The following is an 18,693-nucleotide window of genomic DNA, read 5'->3' as shown; positions in this document are numbered from 1 at the left end:
GAAAAACAATTCAGGCAAGAGGAAGGGAAGAAAGAGGAGTGACGTGTGAAAGAAGACAGCATCTTAGAAAAAGTAGTAAGTCCAAATATTAAAACAGCAAACAAACTTTAATGCCAAAATTTTGTGATGAAATGTATGTGAACATGAAATATGGCTATCAGAGACAGGACAGATGAAGGGGTTGGGAGACCTGAGCTTAGAAGGCGGATGAACACAGGAGTACCCTGCAAGGACGTAGGGAACTTGGCTAGGAGACAGGAGAACCCTCTCTGTTTTTGTTGACTTTGGCTCCTCTTTGTTGATATTTTAATAAAACATAATGTGCCTCTGGCAAGTTAAAGCTAAATGCTAGATAAGTTTACAGGATTTCTTGTTTTGTTTTATTTTATGTAAAATCTTTTTTAGGAGCTATCTTAAAATCTTCTAAACGGCAGGAAATTGCAGTCAATATTTCAAAATCTTCCAGGAGAAGGACCCCAGACCCTCCGTTCTTGTTTATCACTTACACAACACAGTCTTCCTGCCTGCTTAAACGTAAATCAAGCAGAGCAGCCGCAGGGGGCCCCAGCAAGCACTGCAGATATATCTTCGGCAACGGGAGGAAGGCCCTGCTTGGGGAACGAATGGAGAGGAAATCCCTTCTCAGACTCCATCCTCTTCCATGAGGCTCATCCCCTCACCACAGTGATGCAATGAGTCAGCCACAGTGAATCCCTGACATACATCATTTCCCTTTCTTTTCTGACCTGCTTAAGCAGCTCATCTCTTTACCCCCTCACACTTCACCTTCTTTTACCTTTAAGTGAGTAGCAGCTGACACTGTAAGGGAATCCTGCTGCAGCTGTAGCCCATCCAGATATAAAAGGGATTGGGTTATGTGTGCAATATGTTCTTTTTATTTGCAAGTTTGCATGAAGAACGTGTCTGGCAAGTTCTGAGCAGATGGATCATAGAGCTATGGCTTTTTTTTAAGACTTTGGCAAGTACTCCATACCTTTGTATTTTGGCAGGAACTCTGCATCTCATATACTAGTCTCTAAAGACTCTGCCCTCGTTTTGAGCCTGATTCGGAGACCTTTGCAAGTAATGGAAAGGCTTCCACTGATAAGCAGGGGGGCTGTGAACCCCTTTTAGCTGCATCACACTGAAGGCAGAATCTGAATTACTCTTCTGCAAAAGTGATTATGAAAATAGTGTAAGTTTACATAGAGAATTTTTGAAAAAAATACAGTTGGTTTCTTGCACTAGTGGTGATAAGAAAAAAACTAAGATTACGATAGCTGGTAGACTCCCAATTAAGTGGCAAAATGTGTTATATGGAGGTTTTGGCGCTTTACAACATGTTTCCACATATAATGAGTAAGAAACTGGATAGGAGAGACTGTAGTGGTTTGCAGCAGAATTAAAGGTTTGCTTATCCTGGTGTCCAAGACCTTGAACTCAACAAGGGAGTGAGAAAGGACTGAGAGTTAGCATTGCCATTTTTTAACTTTAAGCTTCGAAACAAGGGGCTGGATGAAGTCCATGAGAGCTGTCTGAGGAGACCTTTGAAATCTGGACTGAGGCAGCAAATTATTCTTTCAGTAGAGTGAATAGTATGTATGAGTGAATAGAATTTGGAAACCACAAGCAGCTGCATATGCAGACCTTGGGAATCCAGTCATCATGCTGCATGGGATTAGGCTGGAGTCCCCTGCAGTATTCTGCTAGTCCAGAAGAGATTATTTTAGATGGCAGTTTTCAGCCACGATGTTCTGCATAGCGAAATTTATCTCTGCTCTGATATTAACCATCATTAGCACATCGTTTACCACTGGATCTCATTGTTTGGACTTATTTACTTTGAGCTCACAAGTACATATCAGGTTATTTCCATTATTGTAAAAGGCCCTTGAAGTTCCAATGGAAACCATGGATAATGATGATAAGTAAGAGAAAGATTAGTGAGTCTGCCAAGATGTTGTAATACAAGAACATCGCAGAAGTCTGAAATGACAGAGGAGAGAAGGGAAGGAAGGAAGTTATCAGGGAGCCAACAGCATCTGGAGGGAGGAGATCAGACAGTTCAGAATAAATTGAGAGGAAAACCAGATTAATAGCAGGTTTTTACGAGATAATACCATCTTTACTGTTCCTCGGTGATGGCAGATCCCACACTGTCTGACAGCAGTGACCACCACCCGAAGTACCAGGGCAACACAGCAGACACAATAGATATTTTTAGGTGACCATACTATCTTATTATTATGTTTTGAAAGTTCATCAACTTGTTTTAAGAAACCATAAGTCACCAAAAATATTTTCAAACAGTTGCTGACTATAATTCTCAAACCTAGCTATAAAATGCCCTTGCTGCTGAAGCTTGGCCTTTGATTTGTGAGTAGGGTTTTCTTGGCTGCAGCGGGTATATGCAATTGATGCATCAGTCTGTGTATTATCACAGCTGGATCACATTCAGCTGTTTGTTTGCTTGGTTTCAGTGAGGTGATGAATTTATTAGCCAAAACTGTTCCACTGTGAATTATACTTAATTGTAATTTTCCTATTCTTTTGCATCTGCTTGTGGTAGCTGTGGGGGAATAGGAGTAGCTACTGGCCAGGCTGTCAAACCTGAAATAAACTAAGCAAGTTGCTGTTGTGGAGTTATTTGAAAGAACCAGTTTGTGTTTCTGTTGAACTTTTTCCTTTTATGTGTGTAATGAGTCATGAAGACAGGCTCTTCTGGTGTCTGCTCTGAGCAGTTATTGTTTAAAACACATGCACTAATGTGCTCATTGAGTTATCCCCTACTTTAGCTGTGTATATAAATGAGAACAGGAGTAGGCAAAGGAAAACTTGAGCAAAATGATTGCTTTTCTATTAGCAGAGTCCTGGGTTTTGGAGGTTTTCTGGTTTTGAACTGATATAATTACACTGACACCAAACACTGGTACTCTGCTGAGATCAGCCTCTGATACGCCCCATTTTTAAAGAAGCCATGTTTCTACTAATTTTGAAAACATTCTGCTTTGTTTGTTATCATGAATTATAGTGTTCTCAGTATACTTTGCAGTTTATAAAATACAGCCTAAGACAATCCCTGTCCTTATTTATATACTCGGAACTGTGTGGTAGTTACTTAGGAGGATAAATGTGTGCATATAAGTAAACAGTTTTTATCCTCCAGTATTTTAGTGAAGATTTCAGCTACATGATACTTTTTTTATTTTTAAAGTGTATCAGTTCATGCTCTCCGGTTGGTTGAAAAACAAGCAGAGCAGTTGGCAGAAGTACTGTAGAGGTCACTCTTTTTTGGAAACATGTTTGTGATTCTTCTGCAGCCAGTTTATGACAAAATTAAGCCATTTCACCACTGAATGGCTGGTTATGGTGATTTGGGATATGCTTCCAAGGTAGCATCAGGGTCCAGCCTCCATATGCTTCCAAGGTAGCATCAGGGTCCAGCCTCCTCTAACAAATGAGGAGGATTGCTGATAAATCCTTGCCAGCAGAGCAGAGCCTCTCTTTGAGGACTGGGCAGAACAGCCCAGAACCAATGAAGAACAAAAGATTTCAATGGGATTTATAAAATACCAGAAATCTGGCAGGTCTCACATGAGGGTGGCATGTAAAGGCTGTCATCACTGAGATCTCCAAGAGGGCTTCCTAAACATGTCCCTATACAAGCAAGAGCAATGGTTTGTTTGCATCTGGCTGGCTGCTTCATAAAACCTTTCCTGCAATTACCTGCATTATTCATATATTCACTATTTTCTTTTTCTTTGTGCTGTTGGCAGTAGCTTCATGTATGTGATATCTTGAGATCCTTCATGGAGATTCATAAGATATTTTTTCCCTGTGGGTTTTTTGAAGGGTCAGAATAGAAATATTCTGTGTTCAGTTTTTGAGCCCCTCACTACAAGGAGGACATTGAGGTGCTGGAGCTTGCCCAAAGAAGGGCAACAAAGCTGGTGAAGTGTCTAGAGAACACGTCTTATGAGGAGCAGCTGAGGGAACTGGGATGAAGGCTCAGGGGAGACCTTATTGTACTTTACAATTACCTTAAAGGAAGTTGTAGTGAGGTAGGGATCGGGCTCTTCTTCCAAGCACCAAGTGATAAGACAAGGGGAAACGGCCTCAAGTTGCGCCAGGGCAGGTTCAGGTTGGATATTAGGAGAAAATTCTTTACTGAAAGGGTTGTGCTGCATGGGAATGGGCTGCCCAGGGAAGTGGTTGAGTCACTATCCCTGGAGGTCTTCAGGAAACGTGTAGATGTAGGACTTAGTGGTATGGTTTAGTGGTGGACTTGCCAGTACTAGGTAAAAGGTTGGACTAGATTTAGAGGTCTTTTCCAACCTGAATGATTCTATGAAAAAAGAAGACAAGGGGAAGGTTAGCAGTGCCCATAGAATGACAGCTAGAAGGCAAGGCTCAAGTATGCGCGCTAATGTGTCAAGCAGAGATTGATGGAAGAGTTTTGGCTAAGTATTTGCTTTCATGTAGAAGGGAGGAATTATGTACAAAAAGAGGGTAGATAAAAACATTGTTCTTAAATTTTACAGCAGTGCTACTGAATGAAAATTATTCTGCGTACTAGGCTAGAAGTCTGCTGGATAACCTTTTTGTTACCCATCTACCTATTCAGCTAATCCTCACATAATGTGGTCATACGTCTATGTGTAGTCCTTTAATAGAAAAGGCAAGGTTGCTTAATCCCTTTGAAGGGGACTAAATAAAGATACATAAGTGGCAGAACATCCCCATGTTTAGAAGCTGCAGAGATTTTGCACAACCTGATTTTTCAGATTGTTGGTCTTGAGCTTTCACTCATGCATGTGTAAAGGTGTGCATGCTCGTACCTTCACACATGCGGTTTTTATGCATTGTCAGCTACTTGTGCCTGTGCGGAAAACTGAGGGGGGTAAGGTGGTATGTGTGGAAATTGTCTCTTACTAGTGCAAGTGATTGAATCTGTCACTTCTACATGTGGGTGATGATGCACAATACTCCCCCAACCCCCAGAAACGCTAACAATCCAGATCATGATCCACAGACGTATCAAACTTCTGCCTCTTTAAGAGGGAGAGTTTGGATGAGGTGCCAGAAGGAAATGAGAAAGGATTGAACTAGAAGTTTAATTTGGTCTTCTTTCTCTCTGGTGTTTTTTTCTTATGTTAATATACATGAACTGAATATGCGAACTGAAAACTGTTGGCCAAAGGCTTTCACCTTTTAGGCTTCCTGCAGATGCAAGTTGTGCAACAACATTTTTTGTAGTGCTAGATGTGGTTGCAATGGGCTAAGCATAAAGGCAAGACAATGTTTATAGGCAAAGCAATGTTTATAGATAAAGGTAATATCTCTTCTAAGACCTACCATTATAGTTGGAAGAAGTAGATGAACTTTAAAGCACAGAAGCCACAAGGCATAGGAAAAACTTTTCTTTTTTGCAACTAAGCTAGTTGATCTAGTAGGAAGAAATTATTGGAAATACTAAAAGAGAAGTTTTTCAGTGGGAATGGGCTTGAATGGTGTGTTGGGAGAAAAGGACTGATGAAGGTATGACCAGAAAGGCAGTACAAACTACAAAGAAACAAACCAAAGAGGGGGGAAGATGGCATAGAGAACTAAAATACTTATATAATAATTTCTGGAAGGCTCACTTGAAGACTGTATTGTAGCTATAAAACTTTCTGATAGGTTCCTTCAGAGAGACCATTTTAATTAATAATTAATTACTGTGCATCGTGTTGCTGCTTTAGCATGTATGGAGTTGGAACGCAGTATAGGAAAGTGAATAGGTGTTCATCTGGTGGGTTTGGGGGAAGAAACAGACTGATGGGTCTAGGATTTTATCATCCATTTGCTCTGTGTTAGAACTACTACTTCTGCACTTGCAAGGATAAGTGCAGAAAAGAAAGGAAAAAATGGGAACAGTGAGGCTAGATCATGTTTGCTTGAGATTGAAGTAGACCTGCTAATTTCATTGTGTGTGGTACTCATCACATTGAAAAGCTTTTTGCTTAAGAATTACGAGTGTCTGCTTAATACATCGTGTCAGTTGTGTAAATTACTTATGCTATACTTAGTTTGTGACTTTTTAGCTCCGTCTTAATTCTTTTTTTTTTTCCCAAACATGTTGCATAAATCACATGGAAAGGAGCCTTGCTTTCAGATACCCTAGATACTGCAGGATAGATTATATCTGGCTCTTGTAATCCATGCTGTCCATCGTGTTCTACGGTTTTGAAACCTGCAAACACTTTTATCATTCAGTTCATAGGTCAGGATGGATGCTCTCTGTACTGTTAAATATGTGTGGTAATGATCTCTTGTAATTTTACAAGTGTCTTTCATGCCAGACAAACATTGCCAATCCCTCACTTTGTCTTCTCATAGGAGTGAGACTGGAATAAAGACATTCTCTTTTGGATACCAAGGCACAACCAAGTCTTCAAAACACATCTAAGACCAATTATAGTTAACCTCAAGAGATTACTTTTGGCACATTACTTACTTTTAGATCCTTACATCACTGCCAAAACTGTGAGGTATGCAGTTTCTGGAGTCTGTGGAAAGATATGACTGTGCAGAAAGGAAGAGAAATTAGCCAAGTTCTTGAGTCTTATTTGCTCCCCCCGCCCCCCATCTCTGTAAAATGACAGCTGCATTACATCCTCAGAAACACTTGAGTTGACCTGATAAAGACCAAAGAGAAGGCAAAGTTATATTTGTGCTTCTTTGGGACTTTCCCAGCATTGATTGCGGATTCTCTCATCTCTCTGGCACTTCTGAGCAATGGTAGTCCACTTGCTGCTGCCAGACTCTCTGTAAACAGTTGTTCAAACACTTTGAAAGCTGCCTCATAAAAAGGAGTCTTAGTGTTGAATGTTTGAGTGCCCTCAATTTCTACTGGAGACCTTAGCATCCCCTACAAGTGACATTTGGTAATTTTCTGGACTGGGACCAACAACTACTCATGTCTTTCTGCTTCCTTTGTCCTGCTGTAAATGTGTTGTGTGTAAATCAGAAAGAAGGCAGAGAGCTTATCCTACTGCTGTCTTTCTCATAAGACAAACATTATTGTAGGAGCTGCACTGCTTACCTGTAAAAGGTACAGCACTCCCTTGAAATAAAGAGGGAATTTCTACATGTTGGATAGAATCAGGGCTTTTCAAGCTTGCTTTTCTGATTCATTATGAAAAGCCTAATTTTATTATGATGACATAATTTCACACCTCTTTTGAAATATTTTTCTTCATATATTATGTGGTTTCATCACTGATTTATACCAGCAGTTTGCTAGATATCAGGCTGTCCTGGGCTGAGAAAATAGGAGGAAATAGTGAGACATGTCTGTCAGTTATTCATTTGGTAATGGACTTGGATGGTTAAAGAGAGTAAGAACTCAAAACAATACACGAACTCAAACTGCTGGCATGCCAGAAGTTACAAAGTGATGTTATCATGTGGTATGTTGATTGGAGTTGACTTAACATTGCATGGCATTCCAGCTTCCTGCATCACAAAACTATCAACATAGTAATAACTGGGAAACCAGAAACCTGTTAACAGCCAAAAGCCCACTTGTTTTCAGAGGCAAGGTAAATAATAGCAGCCTATGCTTGTTTATGGAAAAGCAATCACTCAAGTTGTTTAGATACAAGGAAGAATGTGAGCATCTGTGGTGGTTTTACTGTGAGGGGCAGCTAATCTTCAACACAACTGCTCTCTCACTCCCCCTCCTCAAAGGAAAAGGGGGAGAAAATATGATGAAAAGGTCTCAAGGGTTTAGATAAGGACAGGCAGATCACTCACCAATTATCATCATGGGCAAAACAGACTCACAAAAGGAGATTAATATAATTTATTTCCTATCACTAGCAGACTGGAACAGTAAGAAACTAAAAGCAAACTAAAACCACCTTTTTCCCCATCCATTCTTTTCTGTGTCCTCCCCACAAGTAGCAAAGGGCAACTGGGAATGGGGGCTTCCGTCAGTCCCTGACACTTCATCTCCGCTGCTCCTTCACAGTCACTCTCTGCCCCTGCTCCACATGGGGTCCATCCCATGGGATGCTGTCCTTCACGAACTGAGTCTGCATGAGCTGCCCACAGGCAGCAGCTCTTCAAGCACTGCTTGAACATGGCTCTGTACCATGGGGTCCATCCCCCAGGAGCAAACTGCTCCAGCACAGGTCCCCCACAGGCGGCAGCTCCCCCCAGACCCCCTGCTCCCGCGTGGGCTCCTCTCCACGGGCTGCAGCTTCGGCCCAGGGGCTCTCTATGGGCCGCAGCCTCCTCCAGGCCACATCCAACCGCTCCACTGGGGGCTCCTCCACAGGCTGCAGCGTGGAGATCTGCTCCATGTGGGACCCTTGGGCTGCAGGGGAACTGCTGTTGTGCACCTGGAGCACCTCCTGCTGCACTGATCTTGGGGCCTGCAGGGCTGCTTCTCACTCCTTGCTCTCCCAGCTGCTGTTGTGCAGCAGTTTTTTTTCCCCTTTTCTTAAATATTTCTCACAGAGGTGCAAACAACATTGCTTATTGGCTAGGCTCTTTGGCTCAGCAGTGGGTCCCTTTGGAGCTGGCTGAAACTGGCCCTTATCTAACATGGGGCAGCCTCTGGGCTATTTTCAGATGCCACCCCTGCAGCCCCCTGCTACCAAAACCTTGCCACATAAACCCAATACAGCACTTGAAATTCTAGGCATGCACTGCTGTGTCTTGAGGGGGAGGAGTTGAGTTTTTTTTGTGTAGGTAATTTTTATTGCATGCTCAGTAGCAAGCTTTACTGAAACTTTTGACACAAATAAAAACACAGCTGGCATCCAGGTTTGGACAGAAGCGGAACTGTCTGTTGCACAGATCTTTGTGTGGCTACAATTCAAACCTGCATGCCCCCAGATTACCTGTATGGACAATATTTTTTTTCTCTTCAATGTGTAACCTGTACTGAAAGTCAGAAGGAAGGCTGGAAGCATTAATAAGGCAGCACTGTACAGATTAGTTATGGGTAAGCAATATATTATCTTCCTTCAAAGTGCAGACTATATTGTACAGGCTCTACTTCAGCATTTGATGTCACAGAATCACAGACTGGGTGAGGTTGGCAAGGACCTCTAGAGGTCATCTGGTTGAACCTGTGCCCTGCTCAAGCAGGGACACTTAGTGAAGATTGCCTAGGACTATGTCCAGGTGCCTTCTGAAGATCTGCAAGGAGCTGGACTCCACAATCTGGGCAATCTGAGTCAGTTCTCCATCAAGCTCACAGTAAAGCAATGCTTTCTTATGTTTAGATGGAATCTCTTGTGTTCTAGTGTGTGCCCATTGCCTCTTGTCCTGGCATTGGACACCACTGAAAAGAACCTGGTACTGTCATCTTTGCATCCTCCGCTCAGGCACTTGTACCCATTGATAAGATCCCCCCCATACCTCCTCTTATCCAGACTGAACAGTCCCAGCTCTCTCCACCTCTCCTCATAGTAGAGGCACAACAGACCTTTTATCATCTTGGTGCCCCTCCGTTGGATATGCCCTAGCCATGTAAGCGTTACTAACAACGGTGAAACAGCTTCTCTTGATGTTCCAGTTATTATGATCCCCAACCACATGTGTTACAGGACAAGTCTTCAGTGTAGTCTTCCTGTGTGACTTCTCTTAGGAAGGAATATGTGATGGTATGTTTTGCATGAGGGTATAAGATGATTTCCTTGGGGGAGGGGGGTGGGGGGTGGGGGTTGGGGGTTATATCACCTTCCTCTCACAGCACTCCAAAAGAAGATAGTAAAGTAGGGAGCAAATATGAGAATGTGTTACTTGGTCTTGGAAGTCAAGTATCATTTGCAGCACTATCCTAAGGGAAATGAGATATGAAAAAGACCTTGCTAGTCAAGCACTTTTACTGAAATAGTCAAATTACTGAATCTGTGTTGTTGCCATTGAAATTGGCCATAAAGATTCTGCAGAAACTAAGAAATACTGTTATCTTTCAGTTTCAAAACACACCGAAACTGTGCCTGAATGTACATCTGTTGCATAGAGGTTTGAACTGTAATAGCTTTTCCTGCTATTTTATAACATCGATGGTCCATTTTAATAAAAATCTGATAAATGTTAACTTGTAGACAAACATGTATTGTTTCTTGCAGGTTCTAAAATCCAAAGAATTATCATCACCAGGACAGCGCTACATTGACAGCAAAGTAGTTAAAACAAGAGCTGAAGGAGAATGGTTGTCTTTTGATGTCACTGAGGCTGTACACGAATGGCTCCATCACAGAGGTGACAACCAGTGTTTTACCTTCACTCTTGCCCCATGTCCTCATCCATTAACTCAGCAGTATTTCAGGCTCATTCCACATGTAAAACAAATTTCACTTACTTTCATGTTTTGCAGACAGGAACCTTGGATTTAAGATAAGCTTACACTGCCCGTGCTGCACCTTCGTGCCTTCCAATAATTATATCATCCCAAATAAAAGTGAGGAGCTTGAAGCAAGATTTGCAGGTAACGAATGAAAAAATTATGTTTTAAAATGTGGTGGTACTTACTAATTGAGGAGGGAAATGAGCTTATTGCCTCTCTAAAATGGAATTCCAATGATTGAAAACTTACACATTTGAAAATCAGCAGGTAGAAAATGGCATTGAAGGCACAAGGGGAAAACTATAACAGCTGAACTATTCTAAAACCAGATGGAATGAATAAGAAGCCATCTCATTCCATGCTTGCAGCTTTGATGTCCTTAAATATCTATATTACAGTTTGCAGCATGCGTGCTGGAAATATGTACATACAGTTTCAATGTAGGAAAGACTTATGCACAGTAGACCATCTGCTGTTGGGTAATCATGAGAAAACTTATTGAATGCTTTCAATATAAACCCTTTGACTGCTGTCCATCTTAACATTGTAACAGTTCAATAGAGAAGATTACTGGACAGTTGAATCAGGATGTTATTTGGCACACATAAATTGCTTGCAGTAGATGTGTGTGAACATGGTGCATTTTATGAGTGTATTAGAGAAAACAATACTTGTTATGGCAAATTTCCGAAGTATACATAAGGTAACGGTTGGTTGGTTTGCTTACAGTGACACCTTCCTCATGTAGAAAGTGTCCCAGTCTCTGTAAATACCCACAAACATACCTAGAGCTGTTTGGGCACACCAGATAACTCCAGCTACCCCTTGTGTCTGTGTGTGGGGTTATATCAAAAATATTTAAATTACTCTAAGCAATGCTATCAGTTGCTTCAGAAAGAACTAAACAATAGGTGCCAGAATTGAATAAATGTGTTGCCATGCTTTAGTGCCAGTGAAATGTGGGCTGCAGTAACAGAAATGGCATGCCTGTATAATACTCTCCCACATCCAGTAGTGTAAGGTTGAGTCTCAGGTGAAGTCAGTGGAACTACATTAGTTAATATCGAGTATTTCTATATCACAGAATCATAGAATCGTCTAGGTTGGAAGAGACCTCCAAGATCATCTAGTCCAACCTCTGTCCTAACACTAACAAGTCCTACACTAAACCATATCACTAAGGGCTACATCTAAATGTCTTTTAAAGACCTCCAGGGATGGTGACTCGACCACTTCCCTGGGCAGCCCATTCCAATGCCTAACAACCCTTTCAGTAAAGAAGTTCTTCCTAACATCCAATCTAAACCTCCCCTGGCGCAACTTTAGCCCATTCCCCCTCGTCCTGTCACCAGGCACATGGGAGAATAGACCAACCCCCACCTCTCTACAGCCTCCTTTAAGGTACCTATAGAGAGCGATGAGGTCTCCCCTGAGCCTCCTCTTCTCCAGGCTAAACAATCCCAGCTCCCTCAGCCGCTCCTTGTAAGACTTGTTCTCCAGAACCCTCACCAGCTTGGTCGCCCTTCTCTGGACTCGCTCGAGCACCTCCATGTCCTTCTTGTAGCGAGGGGCCCAAAACTGAACACAGTACTCGAGGTGCAGCCTCACCAGAGCCGAGTACAGGGGGAAAATCACCTCCCTGGTCCTGCTGGCCACACTGCTTCTTATACTGGCCAGGATGCTGTTGGCCTTCTTGGCTACCTGAGCACACTGCTGGCTCATATTCAGCTGCCTATCAACCAGTATTCCCAGGTCCTTCTCTGCCAGGCAGCTTTCCAACCACTCATCTCCCAGCCTGTAGCTCTGCTTGGGGTTGTTGCACCCCAGGTGCAGGACCCAGCACTTGGCCTTGTTGAATATCATACAGTTGACCTCAGCCCATCGGTCCAGCCTATCCAGATCCTCCTGCAGAACCTTCCTGCCCTCGAGCAGATCGACACACGCACCTAACTTGGTGTCATCTGCAAACTTACTGAGGGTGCACTCGATCCCCTCATCCAGGTCATCGATAAAGATATTAAAGAGGACTGGCCCCAGCACTGAGCCCTGGGGGACTCCACTAGTGACCGGCCTCCAACTGGATTTGGCTCCATTCACCACAACTCTTTGGGCCCGGCCATCCAGCCAGTTTTTAACCCAACAAAGCGTACGCCAGTCCAAGCCACGAGCAGCCAGTTTCTTAAGGAGAATGTTGTGGGAAACGGTGTCAAAAGCCTTACTGAAGTCAAGGTAGACCACATCCACAGCCTTCCCCTCATCCACCAAGCGCGTCACTTTGTCATAGAAGGAGATCAGGTTCGTCAAGCAGGACCTGCCTTTCATAAACCCATGCTGACTGGGCCTGATCGCCTGGTTGCCCTGCAAGTGCCGCGTGATGACACTCAAGATAATCTGCTCCATGAGCTTCCCTGGCACTGAGGTCAAACTAACAGGCCTATAGTTCCCCGGGTCTACCCTCTGACCCTTCTTGTAGATGGGCGTCACGTTTGCTAGCCGCCAGTTGACTGGGACCTCCCCAGGTCCCAGTCTACTGGGATATACATCTACTCGCCATCATTAGCACGTGCAATTTATTGTTACTTATATATGTATATCATTTGCATAAATTATTGTTAAAAAAATAAAGATTGGATTGAATGGATATTAAAAAATAGTGTGTAGTAAGAGTTATGGATATATGTGCTTATGGACAGTAGACAAAGTGATAGAAAGCAAGTATAAGCTCCCTTGTGTTTTTAAGCCATTCAAATTTCAGTTTCTAAAAGGGAAATGTTATTTAATTAATGATGCTATTGTTATCATTAATCAGTACATATTAAAGTAAAGCCATATTAGAACCAAACCGAATTTTGTTTATCCAGCTTTCATTTATTCAAATATATCATGATTTGGTTCATTTGTTTTCCAGGGATTTGGCTATATTCCTCATCAAGTATTACATTTATTTAACCATTGTTTCACTGCATTGGAATTTTTACTCTAAGTAAATATATATATGCCCTGTACATATTAATTAAGCCATTGTGTGTATTTAAAAAAATGTTAGTATGAGATTTGATTACTGTAATTTTGAATGTTTAAAAAAAAAAAGAAAAATAACTTCTCTTTAGATAGTATTATCTGGTAGAGGAGATTAATTTTTGAAAGGTTTTAGGAACAGGCATAATGTGAGCTATGTTGACTCCTGGTAAAGACTAATACCTTGGGTTCTTTTGCCCATCCTATTGCCATGATAAGAAGCTAGTAAGGCAGCTAGTGTTTCAAGAGAAAACACAAAATGTGAGGTCATTGATTCCTGATCTAAGAATAAATGTTTTGATCAATGTCCTTGCCATGTCCACATAAAAGTAGGAGTTAGAATAATAGATTTTCTTGGAAAAATTAGCAAAATTAATTAAACTGGCAATGAGAGACAAAGAATTTATAAGCACTAGACAGAGGTAAATGTGATGGAGAAAACTAATGGGATGAAAGTAAGCAGTGGGAAATACAGGTATCCAGAGCAGCTTTATTGGTGTTGCAAGGCTTTAAAAGGTACATAGCTGTTAAAAGATGGAAATACTGCCCTAAGTGAATTGACAAAAGCATCATTGCTTAGGGCATTTGAAACTAGTTTAAGCAATGTAGATACAACCGCTGAAGTAAGCAACCCGATGTGTCATCTCCATTATTCATTTCAGCATGAACGGTAAATGTAAATGGTAAATGTACTGAAATGCTGTTAAATGGCTGTGAGTGTGGGAGGGGTGATAGGATAGATGTGTTAGAGTTGTGTATATAGGTGGGATCTCAAGTTGAAATTTACCTCCACTTCCCCAGTAAATGTGCTCAGCTGACACCACCATTGCCCAGTTTCTGAGGGAATTTTTTTAAAGAGATGGTTTATTTAATTTGTGAAGAAAAAAGCAACACAATGTTTATCACCAAAATGTATTTTTTGAAGGTATTGATGACTACACATATTCCAGTGGTGATGTGAAAGCTTTAAAGTCCAATAGGAAAAAATACAGTGGGAAGACCCCACATCTTCTGCTAATGTTGTTACCCTCCTACAGACTTGAGTCGCAACAGCCCAGTCGGCGGAAGAAGCGTGCTCTAGATGCTGCCTATTGTTTTAGGTAACTATGCATCTATATTTAGTATACTTACACAGCCATGCCAGCCTGTGAGCTGTAATGCAGTTGCTTATCATATAAAAAGATGTTTCTTTACTGTAGGCATTTTTACAAAGTGTGACCCCCTCTTTCACAGACCTTCAGTCTCCATGCCCAGTGGGTGTCTGCCTAATGTGCTCCACTCCTGTGGAGACAATGGCCAATGAGGAAGGTTAGGACCTTAGAAAGCAGAGACTGAGCTCCTTCTGGGAGGATTCTCAGGCCCATCAGCGCCATAATTACAGCCAAATGATCACCTCCATTGTGCTCACCTACTCAGAGAGGAGACTTAGGACCTGGAGAAAAGTACATTAATGATCCTCCAGGCAAACCATTAGCTTGATATAAGCAACTCCTGCACTCTCTTAAGCATCTGATTTCATTTATAGTATAAGCTTCAATGGATGTGATTTGGTTGTGAATTTTTGGGACTCGGACTTGCCTGCCTGTAAAGAATCATCCAGGGGCAAGCAACTGGATTATTTTTATTCCCCGAGTTGTCTTTCTTATGGCCAATGCATTTGTCTGTATTTTTTTTTCCAGGAATGTGCAGGATAATTGCTGCCTGCGTCCACTTTATATTGACTTCAAGAGGGATCTTGGCTGGAAATGGATTCATGAACCTAAAGGATATCATGCTAATTTCTGTGCAGGAGCCTGCCCATATTTATGGAGCTCAGATACTCAGCACAGCAGAGTAAGTAAAAATTTTTGGTAATTTTAAGCTTCTATTTTATAACGGAAGGGTGAAATATGTTTCTAGGACTGTCATCAGTGCCAACACCAAAGCTTCCATTTATTATCTCAGTAACTGATGCAATATGGCCCTATATTGACCTGCACGTGGCCTTGTGCTAGAGTTGAAGCAGAAGTCCTGTATCGATCCAGAGATACATATTTTTTTTTATGTGGTCGTCAATATGATGTATGGACATAACAAATACTCTTTGTGAGTATGAGCATGGTGTAGCCGTGGAAGGCTGCCTGAAATGGGACCTGACATTGAAGACCATGAGTGGAAGGTGGCAATGAGTTCTGTCAGCAGAGGCACCGAGGGAGGCACAATTGGAGTGATAATGGCACTGAGTCTTACCACTTAATTATCACCTACTTTATGACCTGCCTCTTTCATTTTCTATTGTAACTGATAATCTACCATGCTGAATTTCATGATAATGTATGGATAGCTGTACTTCTTCAAAAGATGTATTCATTCTTGTACACTGAAAATTTATTTGTGAAGGAAGGACCTTGTGTCTGGAACGATTATGAACTAATAGGTGTATGGGATGGGATCTTTTATTTTAGGGATTGGAGTTAGTATTTTAGCCAAGTGTTTTAGGATGAGTGGTGTTCTGCTGTGATGTGCTCATTCTTCTCAGCTATCAATAAGGATATCTAGACAGTAAATGCAAGAAGCAGACATTTGCATCACAGTTGTCATAAAGTAAGAATTTCCTGCTCAGGACCATACTAAGGATGATGTCTCTCCTTTTCCAAGCCTTCTTTAAAACAACAGATCAATGTCAGCCAGCAGTGAGCACTCCTCCTGTCCAAGGGGCAGCTTGCTTTTCCTTTGGTCTGCAAAGGCACGATAGTGAGTTCTTCTGAGCATATGGACCCAAGCGTAGGTAACTTTTATAGCTGTTGCTGGCTGTGGCATTGTAGTACTAGCAATGTCAGCTGGCAGTGGTAAATATGTTTTAATAAGGTATGTATGTTCCTGCACTGGTGTGGAGTAGTACACAGTTTGGAGCAGCACTCCTTTTTAAAGGAAAGAGGAAGAATAACTGTCATGGTCACAAATATGTGGTTTGGAAAGTTAGACGAAGAGTCAGAGGTTGCTTAATAAAGTAGTGTTGTTGCTGCCCTGAACAGGTCTTCTGTCTCACTAAGCTGCAAATGTTGTGTTGAAGCTCTAGGAAAAGGTCACTTAGTGTTTAGCTAACACATTAATGGCATCCTCGGAAATACCTATGCACCATCAGCGGGTAACCCAGCATACTTCCCTTGCAGAGAACCATGCATATGAATCCAACGTGACATAAAGCACCAGTGCTACTAACTTCACCACAGCTGATTCTCAGTTGGAGGAACTGCAGATGGAGTCACAATTCTTGCAGGGTGGCATTAGTGGATTTATTGAAAAGTAGCAAGGGAGGAGAAGAAGAGCAGTGCTTTTGTGTTGAAAGGCTCTCCTCTCCTGTAATGATAAATGGCAATCTGAAGACAGAGACTTAGTTTCTTTCTTACCTATCAATACAACATGTGTGTTGCTTTAAAGGGCTATTCTTTCAAGTCAGGCTCCAAGCATGTATGTGTTATAAGATTTAAGGCTGTGAAGATAAAATGTTAGGAAACTCAGACAGATTGTAACACCAGTTTGAAATGGAGAAGTATGCAAAAATATTCAAATCTAGGCATCTTCCTACTGATTACATTAGGCTTTGTCCCAGGCGCTGTAGGAGGAAGTGATGCAGAAAGGAATTTGCTTTGAAGAATCAGGCAGAGGTAGCTGCCTTAATCTCTTATTTCCTTTCTCCTTCTAGGTACTCAGCTTGTATAACACCATAAATCCAGAAGCTTCTGCCTCTCCGTGCTGCGTGTCCCAGGATTTAGAACCTCTCACCATCCTCTACTACATTGGCAAAACACCTAAAATTGAACAACTGTCCAACATGATCGTAAAATCTTGCAAATGCAGCTAAAGGATTCCCCAGCAGCAGCACGATGTCTGTGTATTTAAAAAAAAAAAAAAAAGGAAAAAGGATAGAGAGAGTGAGAAGGAAGGAAGGAAAAATGCAAACCCAGGTTCAACAGTGTTAAAAGGAAAAAAAGAAGAAAAAAGCGGTACTAGTCTGAACTGTTTGAAAGTTTTTTTGTTTTTGTTTTTTTGTTTTGTTTTTTAAAACTGGCATCTGAAGCAAAACATTGAAGGCCTTTATCTTACATTTCACCTACACATAGTGTGAGATAGACAAGAAGCAAGTTAAAGAAAAAAAAACCTTTTAAAAATAAACACTGGAAGAAATTTGTTAGTGTTACTATGTGAAAGGAAAAAAACAGGAAAATCCCATGAAGTGGAGTTGCTGTATCTGTCCCGTGCCTTACTTGATCTCTCTGTATTGTTACGCAATAGGCATCCTACCCATTCCTCTTAGCTGTAGAGTTAACAGTGCATTATTTATTTGTGTGTAAAAACTATCAAATGGACATTTCCGTATTGCCATTGGAAAAAAAAACCAGCAAATGTGGACAAAATGGAGACCAAATAAGCTGCCAGAAATACATATAAAGCCTAAAGGAACACAAGCTCAAAAGATTCTGAGAAGTAATGGTTAGTTTAGTTGGATTTAAGTAGAAATCAGTTACTACATTATTGAGAAACTTTGCCTTTAAAATACCTTATTTTTCATGCCAGCTGCCTAGAGAGGCTTCTTGTAAGGTCTCAAACCCTTGTTTTAAATACTGAATAACTTACTAATAAAGGACACTCTGTTTCAGTCTGAAAGACAAGTCTATAAGATTTTTTTAACTGTAAATGATTTAAAATGTCAGTTTAGTAAACCAGTGAAATATTTAACATGTACTGGTCTAATCTTCAGACCTTAATACGTTGCTGTATAGCTATGCTATGGGATTTTTTTGTTCTTTTGGTATATGTAACCATACCTAGAGTATTACAATAGGTGGGTAGTAAAAGCCAGCTTAATTGGAAACATATCTGTAGATCTCTATTTGTAAACTATTAAAAAATTAAGTACTTTATGTGTAATGTGTAAATTTTCACCATATTTTTGTACTCTGTAATACTGTCAGCTCTCATGAGTTTGAATTTGAATTTGGGGCTCCTTTTGATCACTCAGAATCATGTGTTTCCCTCTAGCTGGCCAGTATGAGTAGAGTCCCTATATTTTGACTTGCACTACAAATACATGTTTTATAATAATTGCTATACATGTGCTTTGTATATTGTTCATCATTATGACATAAGCTACCTGACTCCATTTGGTTTTTTGTTTTATAAAAAGGATGGATTAAAGCACTCTTTCCTCCCCTCCTTCTCTCCCTCCTCGCCCATCCCCATTTTTATTTTTTCTTTTGGCGATAGACATTTGAACAGATGGGCAGGGAGCGAGGTGTTGCAAGAAGAGATGTCCCAGCCTGGCTGAGGCAAGGCAAAGCCTTGCA

General features: G+C 41.3%; 1 protein-coding gene across 1 annotated transcript in view; it reads left to right on the top strand.

Moving 5' to 3' along the window:
• TGFB2 (transforming growth factor beta 2) overlaps nucleotides 1–18,450 on the top strand; it is a gene marked incomplete at its 5' end in the record, with an annotated part of 72,010 nt that extends 53,560 nt beyond the window's left edge. The window contains 5 exon segments of the mRNA XM_083827639.1: nucleotides 10,131–10,263; nucleotides 10,379–10,489; nucleotides 14,292–14,466; nucleotides 15,046–15,199; nucleotides 17,052–18,450. Coding sequence (XP_083683765.1) covers nucleotides 10,131–10,263; nucleotides 10,379–10,489; nucleotides 14,292–14,466; nucleotides 15,046–15,199; nucleotides 17,052–17,210 — 732 coding nt within the window. The 3' untranslated portion in view covers nucleotides 17,211–18,450.
• Nucleotides 18,451–18,693: the final 243 nt, after the last annotated feature.

Source organism: Anser anser (assembly GCF_964211835.1).
Source record: "Anser anser genome assembly, chromosome: 3".
Classification (NCBI taxonomy): domain Eukaryota; kingdom Metazoa; phylum Chordata; class Aves; order Anseriformes; family Anatidae; genus Anser; species Anser anser.
This window is presented reverse-complemented; position numbering and strand designations above follow the sequence as displayed.